General features: G+C 35.6%; 1 protein-coding gene across 3 annotated transcripts in view; it reads left to right on the plus strand.

Moving 5' to 3' along the window:
* DCBLD2 (discoidin, CUB and LCCL domain containing 2) overlaps positions 1 to 12,724 on the plus strand; it is a 77,355-nt gene that overhangs the window by 24,626 nt on the left and 40,005 nt on the right. Inside the window, exon 2 of one of the 3 annotated variants that reach the window (XM_016199722.2) lies at positions 8,024 to 8,169. The exons of the other annotated variants lie outside the window; for them this stretch is intronic. Coding sequence (XP_016055208.1) covers positions 8,139 to 8,169 — 31 coding nt within the window. The 5' untranslated portion in view covers positions 8,024 to 8,138. The remainder of the gene's footprint in view (positions 1 to 8,023; positions 8,170 to 12,724) is intronic. 3 annotated transcript variants of the gene reach the window in all.

Raw genomic sequence — 12,724 nt, forward strand, 5'->3', positions numbered from 1 at the left:
CAGTTGCATTCGTCTTTGTCTTTTCTTTTCTGCATTTATCTGTACAAATAATATATTTGTTTTATTTTCTCTTCTTATACAAAAATCTAATGTACTATTGGTATTCTTTGCAACTTTCCCCGACGCTTCAACAGTGTATCTACTAGAAATCAATACACATCAATTCATACAGATAGCCCTCATTCTTTTCCAGCTGCATAGGACTTCATAGCCTAGATGTACTACAGTTTATTTAACCTCTCTTTTATCTATGGGTTGATTCCAGTACTTTATAGTTATAAGCAGTTCTGCAATAAAGAACTTTATACGTATGTGTTTTTGTATTCTTGGAGGTGTGTCTTCAGAGTAAATTCCTGAAGTACAATTACTGGTTCAAAAGGTAAAAAAAAATATATATATATATATATATATATGTGTGTGTGTGTGTGTGTGTATATATGTATGTGTGTGTGTGTGTGTATATATATATATATATATATATCTTACATATTGCCAAATTCCCCTATACAAGGGTTATGCCGACTTGCATTTCCACCATGATGCATTAAAATGTCTGTTTCCCACAACCTTGCCAACAGTATATGGTCATGTTTTGCCAATTGATAGGTAAAAAATGATATCCCAGTATAGTTACATTTCTCTTACTATGAGTCAGGTTGGACTTTTTAAAAACTATGTTAAAGGTCCATTTCTTTTTCATCTTTTTATCTGTCCATATCATTTCCCCTTTTTCTTCAAGTTGGGTTTTTTTTTTGTCATTTATTTCTCTCACGTATTCGGAACTCTCTTATTGTCTTTTAGTCATGTAGTAAATTTATCAGTCTTTTATTGCATCTATATTCTGAGTCATAATTGGAAATTGGAAAGCCTTTTTCTACATCATGGTTAAGAATAAATGTACCCATGTTTTCCTTTAGTATTTATGTGGTGCATTTAGATCCTGGTCCATTTGGAGATATTCTTTTGTACCATATGAAGTGTAGATCTAGTAGTACCTTTTCCAGATGACCGATCACTTGTCCTAGCATCATGCACTTAACAGTCTATCTTTGCCCCAATAGTTTGAAAGACTACCTTTATCATATACTTAAGTTTTTTATGTACATGGGTCTATTTCTAGACTTTCTATTGTATTCCACTGGCCTATCCAGGTATCAGAACTTCAGTTTTAATTATAGAGACTTTTTACTGTTTTAATGTCTGATCAGGCTACTCTCTAATCATGGATGTTCGTTTTTAATGTTTTCCTGGCTATTCTTGCCTGTTTATTTATCCATATGAAATTTAATATCAACCTGTCCAACTTCATAAAAAATTTGTTGGTATTTTTATTAGGATTATGTTTTTTATAAATTATTTTTATGATGTTGAGTCATCCTGTTCAAGAATAAGAGCTGCTTTTTCCCATTTGTTCACATCTAATTTTGTCTTTCAGGGCTGTTTAAACTTTTTCTCATGTAGGTTTTACACATTTTTTTGGTTAAAATTATTTTGAAATATCTTCTTTGTTACTATAGTAAGTGGTGGTTTTGGTTTGTTTTGCCATATGTCCTCTAACTGGTATCAACCACTGGTCATTCATGCCAGTTTAGTGCCAACAGGACACCCCAGTTTGGGATGCAGTGAAGCAGGAAACTTTATTTAGTGCACACAGCTCAACTGAAGTAAAATACGGCTGTGAAAACAGCAGGGCTTTTAGGCAGCCCTGAGGCAAGGCAGCTCTGAGGCCAGGGCCCTCTTCAGGGAAACCTTCTGCTCCGACCTGCTCTATCTGCCCCACTCTGTTCCTGCACAGGTCTGCTTCACTCTGCTCTGGCAGGACGTCTTTGGTGTTTCAGCTCCATCCAGGGCAAGGCAGTCTTCTCCAGTCTTTGGTGGAAAGTAAAGCACACTCCCTGAGCCAGAGGGGAGCTGGTGCACACAGACAGAAGCCCCCTCCCCCGCCCTGGTTCCTGAGTGGTCCATCCTCATGTGAGGGGACTCCAAATCCTCACAGCTTGATTGATCCAAAAGGCACAGTCCTGACTGGTCAGAACAAAGCTCTGATTGGTTGCTGAAGATGATAGGGTTATAGCTCTGCAGCTGCAGCTGAACAGGGCAAGTCTCAGTCCTATTGCTTGAAATAGGGTTCCAGAAACTCCTCTATAAAGGCAGCTCAGACTTGAATTTGAATTCTTTGGCATCAAGGTCATGCACACACATACACCCTCCTTATTTTGCCTTACATACCTGTTTTTGATCATCCCTTTATTTTTAGCTCTTCTGAGTCATTTTGTTTTGGGTGTATTTCTTGCATATAGCATATTACTGGGTCTTATTTTATGAACAAAATTGAAAATCTTTTTTTCAATAGCTAAATTAATCCCATTTGGATTTATTTATAAAACTGAAATGTTTGTCTCAAGTCTGTCATATTATTTTAAGTTATAATCATGTGTATTATATTTTCTCTGTTTATGTCTTTACATTGTTTCCATCTATTTTTTAAATTTCTTTTGGATTTTAATAAATTTTATAGCTTTATTCTATATGTTACCTTTCAATTTATACCTTTTTAAATGGCTGTTTTCTTAATCTTTTACTACCTAATTTGTCTATTTTAATGGTGTCTTTTAACTGTGACCAGTTGCCTGTAACTCCTCCCTATTGTTCACATATCCTACTTTTCTCTCTCTCTCCCTTTCCCCCCATTTTTACTTGTCACAGTATGAATTAGTAACTTTATGACATCGATTTTTTCACAGATGTTGAACCATTCTTGTGTCTTATTCTTCAACCCGTCTCTAACTTTTCTAAATCTAGAGTGAAACATATTAAATGCTCACTATCTTTTTGCTTAAGTTGTCCCAGTCATACCTTGAGTGGATGAAGTTCTACTTTGGATAGATTGCATCCTTATGGTCTTATGAGTGCAAAATCTCTTGCATGTTTAAAATTGCTTGTTTTTAAATTTTTATGACCTTGAGAGACAGCTTGATTATATATCCCCTTGATCCACATGTTCTTTCTTTGTGTTTTAAAAAAATACTCTTTCATTATTGTCTTGCTTCTTATATTGTTTTGGTTTGGTGTTTTGCTTTTTGTTTTTTGAGAAGTCTAATAACAATTAAGTTCTTTTGCCCTTAAAAGTATTTGATCTTTTATATAGAGGCTGTGAGAATTCTTCATTTACCTTTAAAGTCTAATAGTTTTACAAGAATATGTGTTGAGGTGGTTCATTGTGGGCTAATTTTCATTGGTATCCAATGAGCTCTTTCAATATGCAGGTTCAGATCTCTTATTCTAGAACATTTTTTTGGATAATAGTTTTAATATTATTCCTGTTTCATTATCCTGTGTAACTTTTTAGACACCTTAATTATTAAAAAATTGGATCTTTGCCATTTCAACCATCCTCACTGATTCTTTTTACATTTTTATTTTCTTTACATCCTATTTGTTTTCTTTTCTCCGACATTCATTATCATGTTTTCATTAGAATCTATTCCTTGTGCACCTTGTAATGTGGTCTTTATTCCTGGTGTAATTTTGTCATTATTTTATATTTTCTGAGATCAACTAATTTTATGTTTTTCTTTGTCCATTTCTGTTCTTAGTTTTTGAGTTTCTGTTTCAAGGTATTTCATCATATTCCCAGTTGCTTGTTTGAGGACATTTAATTAAATTTGAAGTGTTGTGTTCCAAATTCCTTCTGCTTTACTATTAGTGGTTTGGGGGGCTTCATATTCATAAACTGAATTGTTGGGATTCTCATTTTCTGCTCTCTTTTTCTATATGTTTTTAAGCAACAAAGCCTTTCTGTGCACAGGACTGGTGGTTTCCAGTGTTGTACATGCTGTATAGTTTATGATAAGCCTCTTTTTTTGCATATTCTTTTTTATTGAATTTGTTGGAGTGACATTGGTTAATGTGATAGCCCTCTTTCTGTCAGTGTTGTAAATTTTTAAATATTTTTTGGAAAAGAGATTATAGTGGGGAAGGAATTCTATATCCTGTGTGTGTGTGTGTCTGTGTCTGGCAGGATCTTGTCTCCTCTTCTTGCTTTGTTTTTAACCTGTTTACTGTGCAGTTTTCAAAGTATTTGTCTCTGTTACTTTTAACCTACTTCTCCCACCAAAGTGTTTCCTTTACAAAATTGCCTAATCAGGATTTCTGCATTCTTGAGTTCTTCCCTGAAGTCAGTATTCTCATCTACTGGTGGATTTAAAAATATATATATTTTCTGGTTGTGCATGGGATAGCTTGATGAGTCTTTCATTAACTTTGCCACAAAAGTTATTCTTAGATTCCATGAAATCTGTTGATATACTTCAGGGATCTATGAACCTAATAAAAAAATACTTTTTGGTCTTTAGTTTCTTTCAAACTTATTTTTTTAAAAGTATTTAATGTCAGATTACAGTGTTCAGCATTGTTTCATTTGAAAGAAGCGAGGGGTTTCGCAATGTGATCGTCATTGTTAACATTTTACATTTAGAGTAGTTTCCCACTAGCAAAAATTAAAGAAGTGATATTGAAATACAGTGATTACTCTGGATGTTTTTCATGAGAGGACTTGATGAGAACTTGAACTTAACTTGAATTTGCCCCTAAAGCAGAAGCATCATACGAAGTTGTTGGTTGCATTGCTATATACAGAAGCCATATGCAGTTCAAAAGACCATGGCGAATCTTTGTGCCCTGAAATAGTCAGGCTGGTTTGTGTACTAGAACAGAGAAGCAGTATTGAAGCTTTGTCTCTGTAAATGATGCCATCACTTCAGAATGTTACCTCTAGTGTTAGGAGGCAGATCAATGACGAATTGACACCTGTCCCATTTCTCATCAGTATTTAAAGGGATGAAATTTAATCCACTAGTTGATGCTGACCCCATCCAAGATTTCCTGTTTGTGAGCTCTTCTAGAAAATGTTAAAAGCCTTTGACATCTCCTAAGTGGTGAAAAGTTTATTTTTCCAGAAAAGCTTTGAGAGAAATTTCTTGGTATGCTGTATATGTCTCACCTGTGATGCTTGGCAACGCATCTGGTTTTGCTGAAGTCTGCACATTATTATGACTCATTGTTTTTACGTTACTATACTTGGCATGAGAAACTCTGCCAGCTATCCTAAAAGAAGTTGTCAACTTAATAAGAGCCAGGGCCTTGAGTTACCATCTTTTGAAGAGTTTTTATTAAAAAATACAAACAATATGAAGCTCTCTTCTGTCCAGAAGTTTGCTGGCTTTTTAGAAGATAAGTCTTAAGGCCCTTGAAGTAGAATTTCACAAGAAAGAAGGAAATCCCACTCAGAAAAATTGATGGGAATGATTGGTATTACCTCGTGCATATTTTGGTGTCATGAATGCTGTAAAATTTTCTATTGAGACGCTTTGTTCATCATCGTGGATGGGAATAAAAATCTGTGTGCTACCTGGCTGGGCGTGGCTCAGTGGTTGAGTGTCACCCTAGGATCCAGGAGATCATGGTTCGATTCCCGGTCGGGGCACATGCCCGGGTTGCAGGCTCGATCCCCAGTCGGGGGCGTGCAGGAGGCAGCTGATCAATGACTCTCTCATCATTGATGTTTCTATCTATCTCCCTCTTCCTTCCTCTCTCTGAAATCAATAAAGATATATTAAAAATATATATATATCTGTGTGCTCTTTTGTCCACACTACCATTTTGGAAGAGGAATTGGAGGGGACAACTGTGCTTATAATCAAAGAAATGCACTATTAATAAACTAAATATGTCCCCTCCCTGTCTTTTGGATTAGTAAAAAATATAAAATTTTAATATGCTTGACACGGGTGGTGAAATTGGTACTTCTTTTATATTGGGGATGTAGTTATTGGTATAGCTCACTTGGAAAGCAGCAGCCTGAAAGTATATGTTAAGAATCACTAAGGAAATAGTTCAGGAAGACAAAAGAGGTTGTGCTAGGAAGATGTTTATTGTAATATTATTCACTGTATGAAAAACCAGAAGCAATCTAAATTTCTAACAGTAAGGAAATTAGTAACAAAATTAAGTTCGACCTACCACATAACCAGTTTTTGGCTATCACTAATTGTCTGCTATGAACATTCTACTTCCTGGTTTTTGGTGAACATAAGTTCCCATGTCTGTCTAGACGAGGAATTGCTGGTCACTGGGTGTGCATATGTTCAGCTTTAGCAGATATTGCCAAATGCTTTTGTGACTGTAGCAGTTTATACCCACCATCAGTATATGAGTTCAGTTGCTGCTCTCCACTTTTCCCCATTTTAACCATTCTTGTGTGTGTGTGTACTTGGGACCAAATTGTAGCTTTGCCTGGCATTTCACTGATGGCCGATACACTGTGCTCTTTTCATATGTTAATTTTTCATTTGAATATCTTTTGTCAAAAGTCTGTTTAAGGTTTTTGTGCATTTCTATTAGTTGATTTTTTTCCCCCCTCTTATTTATAGTTCTCTATATATTCTGTATCTGGGTTCTTTTTAGATATATTTATTAGATACCTTCTCCCTTTTATGACATTCCGTTTTGCTCTATTATTGGTATCTTTTGATAAACAGACATTAATTTTAGCTTATTAATGTTATTCACATTTGTTAATTTTTTTCTTTTATGGTTAGTACTTTTTGTGTTTTCTTTTAAAATCTTTGCCCACTCCTAGTCCATGAAGATGTTCTGTGAAAGCTTTATTGTTTTCCCTTCTACACATATAGGGGTGGGCAGAAGTAGGTTTACAGTTGTGAGTATGTGAAACAGTTTATTCTTGTATTTTAATTTATTAATTGTATTATTATTGTTACTATTTTGTATCCTTACTTATGATTTATCTTTTAGGAATTGATGGCTGGTAATTTAACCTACTTTTGCCCACCCCTGTATTATGCTCAGTCAATCTAGAATTGATTTTTGTTCATGATGTGTGAAGTGCCAAGGGTATGTTTTCTCATGTGCACCTTGTTCATTTTAAAATGTGCAAATACTGGATCTGTCATTTGTTCATGAAGAAAATACTGAAGTATCTACCTTCCCAGAAATCTAAATGGACAGTAACTTTATGATGTAGAAAAACATACTTTTAAGTATCCACTACTGTCTTTTAGAAGGAAAGGCAAATCCATTCTTAGCAATATTGCTAAATTTCTTTTAAACATAGGAAATATGTGTTTGTTACTTGTCCTTTTAAATATTTATAACCAAATAGTTTAATTGTTTAAAAGGATTTTAGATCTGTATCCTTCTAGTATCCTGTGCAGGTGAATCGTCCTTGAAGCACTAAAGCTAATGCTAAATCTAGTCAAAAACAACTTGTTAGTAACAGCATAAGAGAAATCATCATGTGAAGACATCTTAGTCATTCAAAAAGAGAACACAAAATCACTCCACATAATTTAGTCTGGGGGCTAAATTACAACTCCAACTTGCTCTGGTCCACCAAGCACAAGGCAGTGATCTTTGAAGCTTGGCTTTTTGAAGAAACTGTACTGATGGATGTTATTTAATGACAACATCTCCTCTGTACATTTTCTTGATATTATAATGGCCTCTTTTGTACTGTAGGGGCTTCAGCTGTGTGTTTGCCCTGCCCCACTACACAGCTCTCTGAGGGCAACACAAGTTTCATCATTGAATCCTCAGCACTTACCTAGCTCAGTGACTGGAATTCAGAGGCTTAATAACATTTATTCAATAAAAATTCCTTTGAGAATTCCACATTTTGTTTTTTAGATTAAAGTTACTCTACTTGGGCAGTAAAAAATTCCCTAAAGCTGTTTGTAAATTGATGTTCTCTACACAAGCTACATTTCCATCTGTGGGAGGTAGACAGGGTTGATGTGCTTTTGCTCTAACAAATAGCTTCCCACCTTATCTTTCTAACTTGCAAGTTGCTAAGAGGAGCATTGTCCCATGCCACACCTGTTGATAGGTCAAATGATCTTCCATTTAGTCAAAAACATAAACTACGTTTTGTGTTTTCATGACAATATTGACTGCATGTGGTAGTTGATCCGAAATCAGATGCATCTCTCCTTTATTTTGAATACAGAACATTTCCATTTAACATCTTCCAGAATTTAATATGTTACTTTTCATCAACTACCAAAAGTATTTTTGATACGGAATAGAAAAGAGGCGTGATAACCTTAAGATCTCTAAGTTCTATGCAAGTGGATACAAACTTACTACCAACAGGTAAAATAAATGACTGAAATGGACTAGGTGTGATAACAGCATTGCCATAATGATAATTGATAATTGAGCTTAAGGACTAGGGACATTAGGGAGGGCTGGGGGCTGTGGCAAACTGGAGTGTGACTTTCTCTTTCAAAGGACAGCCATTACTTAGGTACAACTATTTAGAAAACTGGCCCAGGTTTCCTTTTTTCTCCCCTTGTGATTTTTTAAGAGAAGTCAGAAATTCAGAATTGATACGAAGTTTCCAGATTTTTAAAATTTTGGCAACTAATTCAAACATTTTTGAAATAGTGCATGGCCCAAAACTACTGGCCAAGAGGCCAAGTAAAATACATCTGTCTACTGCTTCACACCCTGAGCCATAGATTCCAGCTTGTGCACTATACTTCTTTTAGATTTGATTATCCAAAAGCAGTGTGTTCTTACTATACTCCAAAGTAATTTTCTGGTTGTATTGGTTTTCTGTTTCATAACATTACCACAGACTTGGCAGCTTAAAACAACACAGTTTACTATCTCAGTTTCTGTAGCTCAGAAATCTGCACATGGCATGACTGGATTCTCAGGGTCTTGCCTGGCTGAAGTCAAGAGACCAGCTTGGAGATGAGGGTTCTCTTCCAAGCTCACTGGTTGTTGGCAGAATTCACTTCCTTGTAGTTGTAAAACTGGGGTCCCTATTTTCTTGGTACTTGTTGGCCAGGGACTGCTTTCAGTTCCTAGAGGCTGCCTAGAATGATAGTTCAGGGCTCCTTTTGTTTCTAAAAGATCACATTGTTCTTTGAGATTTATCACCACCTCTCCGTGCCAGTTTATTCTAGGGACCGCAGGATGTTGGTTAGATGGTTTGTACATTTCAGCTATTATGAATAATGCTTCTGTGAGATGATAATGTACAACTCTGTGTGGACATATGTTTGCATTTCTCTCAGGTGTATACCTAGGAGTAGAATTGCTGGGTCATATGGTAAGTCTGTGTTTAACCTTTTGAAGAACTGCCAGACTGTTCTTGAAAGTGACTGCATCATTTTGCAGTCCCACAAGCATTGTATGAGGGTTTCTAGCTTTCAACATCCTTGCCAACACTTGTTGTTATGTGTCTTTTTTATTCTAGCCATCCTAGTGAGCGTGAAGTGATAACTCATTATGGGTTTGATTTGCATTTCTTTGGTGGCTAATTTTTATTTTTTTATTTTTGCACATTCCATGCATTTGAGCAAATTATAAGGACATCATTGTGGTAACATACAGAGTATTTTCACTGCCCTAAAAGTCCTCTGTGCTCCGCACATTCTACCTATCTTCATAGGAATCAAACAATCTGTAGCCTTTTTAAATTGTCTTCTTTCACTTATAATATGCATATAAAGTTCTTTTCTTGTCTTTTTGTGGCTTGGTAGCTCATTTCTTTTTAGTACTGAATAATACTCCATTTTCTGGGTGTTCCACAGTTTATCCATTCACCTAATAAAGGACATCTTGGTTGCTTCCAAGTTTTGGCAATTAGGTATAAAGCTGCTATAAAAATCTGCATGCAGGTTTTTGTGTAGACATAAATTTCAGCTCCTTTGGGTAAATACCTAGGAGTGTGATTGCTGGATTGTGTGGTAAGACTGTTTAGGTTTTTTTTCTTCTTTTTTTAAATTGATTTCAGAGAGAGAAGGTGGGGAGGAGAGAGAAACATCAATGATGAGAGAGAGTCATTGATCGGCTGCCTTCTGCACGCCCCCTGCTGGGGATTGAACCCACAACCCGGCATGTTCCCTGACTGGGAATCGAACCTCGATTGCCTGGATCATAGGTCGATGTTCAGCCACGCATGCTGGGCAAGACTGTTTAGTTTTTAAAGAAATCCCCAAACTGTCTTCCATAGTGTCTGTACCATTTTGCTTTCCCACCAGCAATGAATAAGAGTTTCTGTTAATCCACATTTTTGCCAGCATTTGGTGGTGGTGATTGTTCTGGATTTTGGCTATTCTAATAGGTGTATAGTGATATATCATTGTTTTAATTGGCATTTCCCTGGTGACATATGGTGTAGAGCATCTTTTATATGCTTATGTGACATTTGTATATCTTCTTTGCTGAAGTCTGTTAAGATCTAAGTTCTTTGTATAGTTTAGATAAGAGTCTTTCATCAAATGTGTCCTTTATCAGATGTGTTGTTTATCAGATGTGTCTTTTGCAAATGTTTTTTTCCCCAGTCTGTGGCATGTCTTCTCATTCTCTTTTGCATTGTCTTTTGCAGAGCAGAATTTTTTTTTCTTTTTAAGTATATCTTTATTGATTTCAGAGAGAGGACAGGAGAGGGATAGAGAGATAGAAACATCAATGATGAGAGAGTCATTGATTGGCTGCCTCATGCATGCCCCCAACTGGGGGTCAAGCCTGCAACCTGGACATGTGCCCTGACCGGGAATCAAACCCCAATCGCCTGGATCCTAGGTCGACGCTCAACCACTGAGCCACGCCCGGCTGGGCAGAAATTTTTTATTTGAATGAAGTTCAGCTGATCAGTTCTTTATTTCATGGATTGTGCCTTTGGGTATGATTATGACTTTTTAGATACAATAACAAAGTCATCAGATTTTTTTCCTATGTTATCTTTTAGGAGTTTTATAGTTTTGCATTTTACCTTTAAGTCTATGACCCATTTTGAGTTAATGTTTGTGGATGGTGTAAGGTCTGTCTAGATTTATTTTTTTTGCATGTGGATGTCCAGTTGTTGAAAAGACTATCTATGCTCCATTGTAGTACCTTTGCTCCCTTGTGAAAGATCAGTTAACTATATTTATGTGGACCTATTTTTGGTTTCTCTGTTAGGTTGATCTGTTTGTCAGTTCTTTCACCGATACCACACTGTGTTGATTACTGTATCTTTATATAGTAAGTCTTGAAGATAGTATCACAACTCCAACTTTGTTCTTCAGTATTGTGTTGGCTATTCTGGGTCTTTTGTCCGTATAAACTTTAACTTCATCAATATCCACAAAATATCTTGCTTGGATTTTGATTCAGATTTCATGAATCTATAAATCAAGTTGGGAAGAACTGACTTCTTGTTCAAGTTTAGTCTTCCTATCCATGAACATGGAACATCTCTATTAGTCCTTTGATTTTGTTCTTCAGAGTTTTATAGTTCTCATACAGGTCTTATGCATATTTTGTTAGATTTATGCCTAAGTATTTCATTTTGGGGATGCTAATGTAAGTGATATTGTATTTTAAATTTCACTTGTTCATTGTTTATATAGAAAAGCAATTGACTTTTGCTACTAACCTTGTATTCTTCAACCTTGCTACAATCACTTGTTAGTTACAGGAGCTTTTTTGTCAATTCTCTTAGATTTTCTACATAGATGATCATGTCATTTGTGAATAAAGACTTTTATTTCTTCCTTCCCAGTCTGTATACTTTTTTTCCGCTTTGTCTCATTGTGTTAACTAATACAGTATGATTTTAAAAGAATGGTGAGAGCAGACCTTGCTTTGTTCCTGATCTTATTAGGAAAGCATTATATTTCTCACTGTTAAGTATGATGTTAACTGTAGTTTTTTTGTTTTGTTTTTATAAACAAAGTTGAGGAAGTTCCCTTTATTCCTAGTTTATTGAGAGTTTTTATTGTGAATAGGTGTTGATTTTGTCAAATGCTTTTTCTGCACCTATTGATTTATCATGATTTTTCTTCGTTAGTCTGTTAATATGATGGATTACATTAATTGATTTTCAAATGTTGAACCAGCCTGCATATAGGATGAATCATAACTGATTGTAGCGTATAATTCTTTTTCTCCCTTATTGGGTTTGATTTGCTAATCATTAAGGATTTTTGCATCTATTTTCATGAGAAACATTGGTCTGCAGTTTTCTTGTGATGTATTTGGTTTTGGTTTTAGGGTGATGCTGGTCTCATAGAATAAGTCAGGAAATATTCCCTCTGCTTCTAAGATTATAGAGTATTTGTGAAATTTTCTCCTTAAATGTTTGGTAGAATTTACCAGTGAACCCATTTGTTCCTGGTGCTCTTTCTTTTTAAGTATATTAATTACTGATTGTAGAGATAGGAAAGGAGAGTGATAGAGATAGAAACATAGCTGAGAAACATCAATTGGCTGCCTCCTGCACGCCCCCTACTGGGGATCAAGCCCACAACTCAGGCATGTGCCCTGACTGGGAATCAAATTGGTGACTTCTTGGTTCATGGGTCGATGCTCAACCACTGAGTCACACCTGCTGGATGTTATTATCCATTCTTTAGCACTGCCTTTTGAGTTTCACAGAACATGTGTGGTTTAAAAAAATGTTTTGTTTCTACCACAGATTAATTTGTTCACATTTTGGAGGATAAGATAACTCCAGATAAACAAATAAGCAAAAGGTGAAACTGCCCTGCTAATAAAAAATACTTTTATGGTTCTGTCCATTTTGAAAGGGTTAAAAGGTTTTTTAAACATTGTTTCACATTAATAATATATTTTTAATAAAGGTATCTTTGTATGGCATGATAGGTATTCTACGATCTTTTTCCTTTGTACCTGAAAGGATCTGAAAAGT

This window comes from Miniopterus natalensis, chromosome 6 (genome assembly GCF_054644295.1).
Source record: "Miniopterus natalensis isolate mMinNat1 chromosome 6, mMinNat1.hap1, whole genome shotgun sequence".
Taxonomy (NCBI): Eukaryota; Metazoa; Chordata; class Mammalia; order Chiroptera; family Miniopteridae; genus Miniopterus; species Miniopterus natalensis.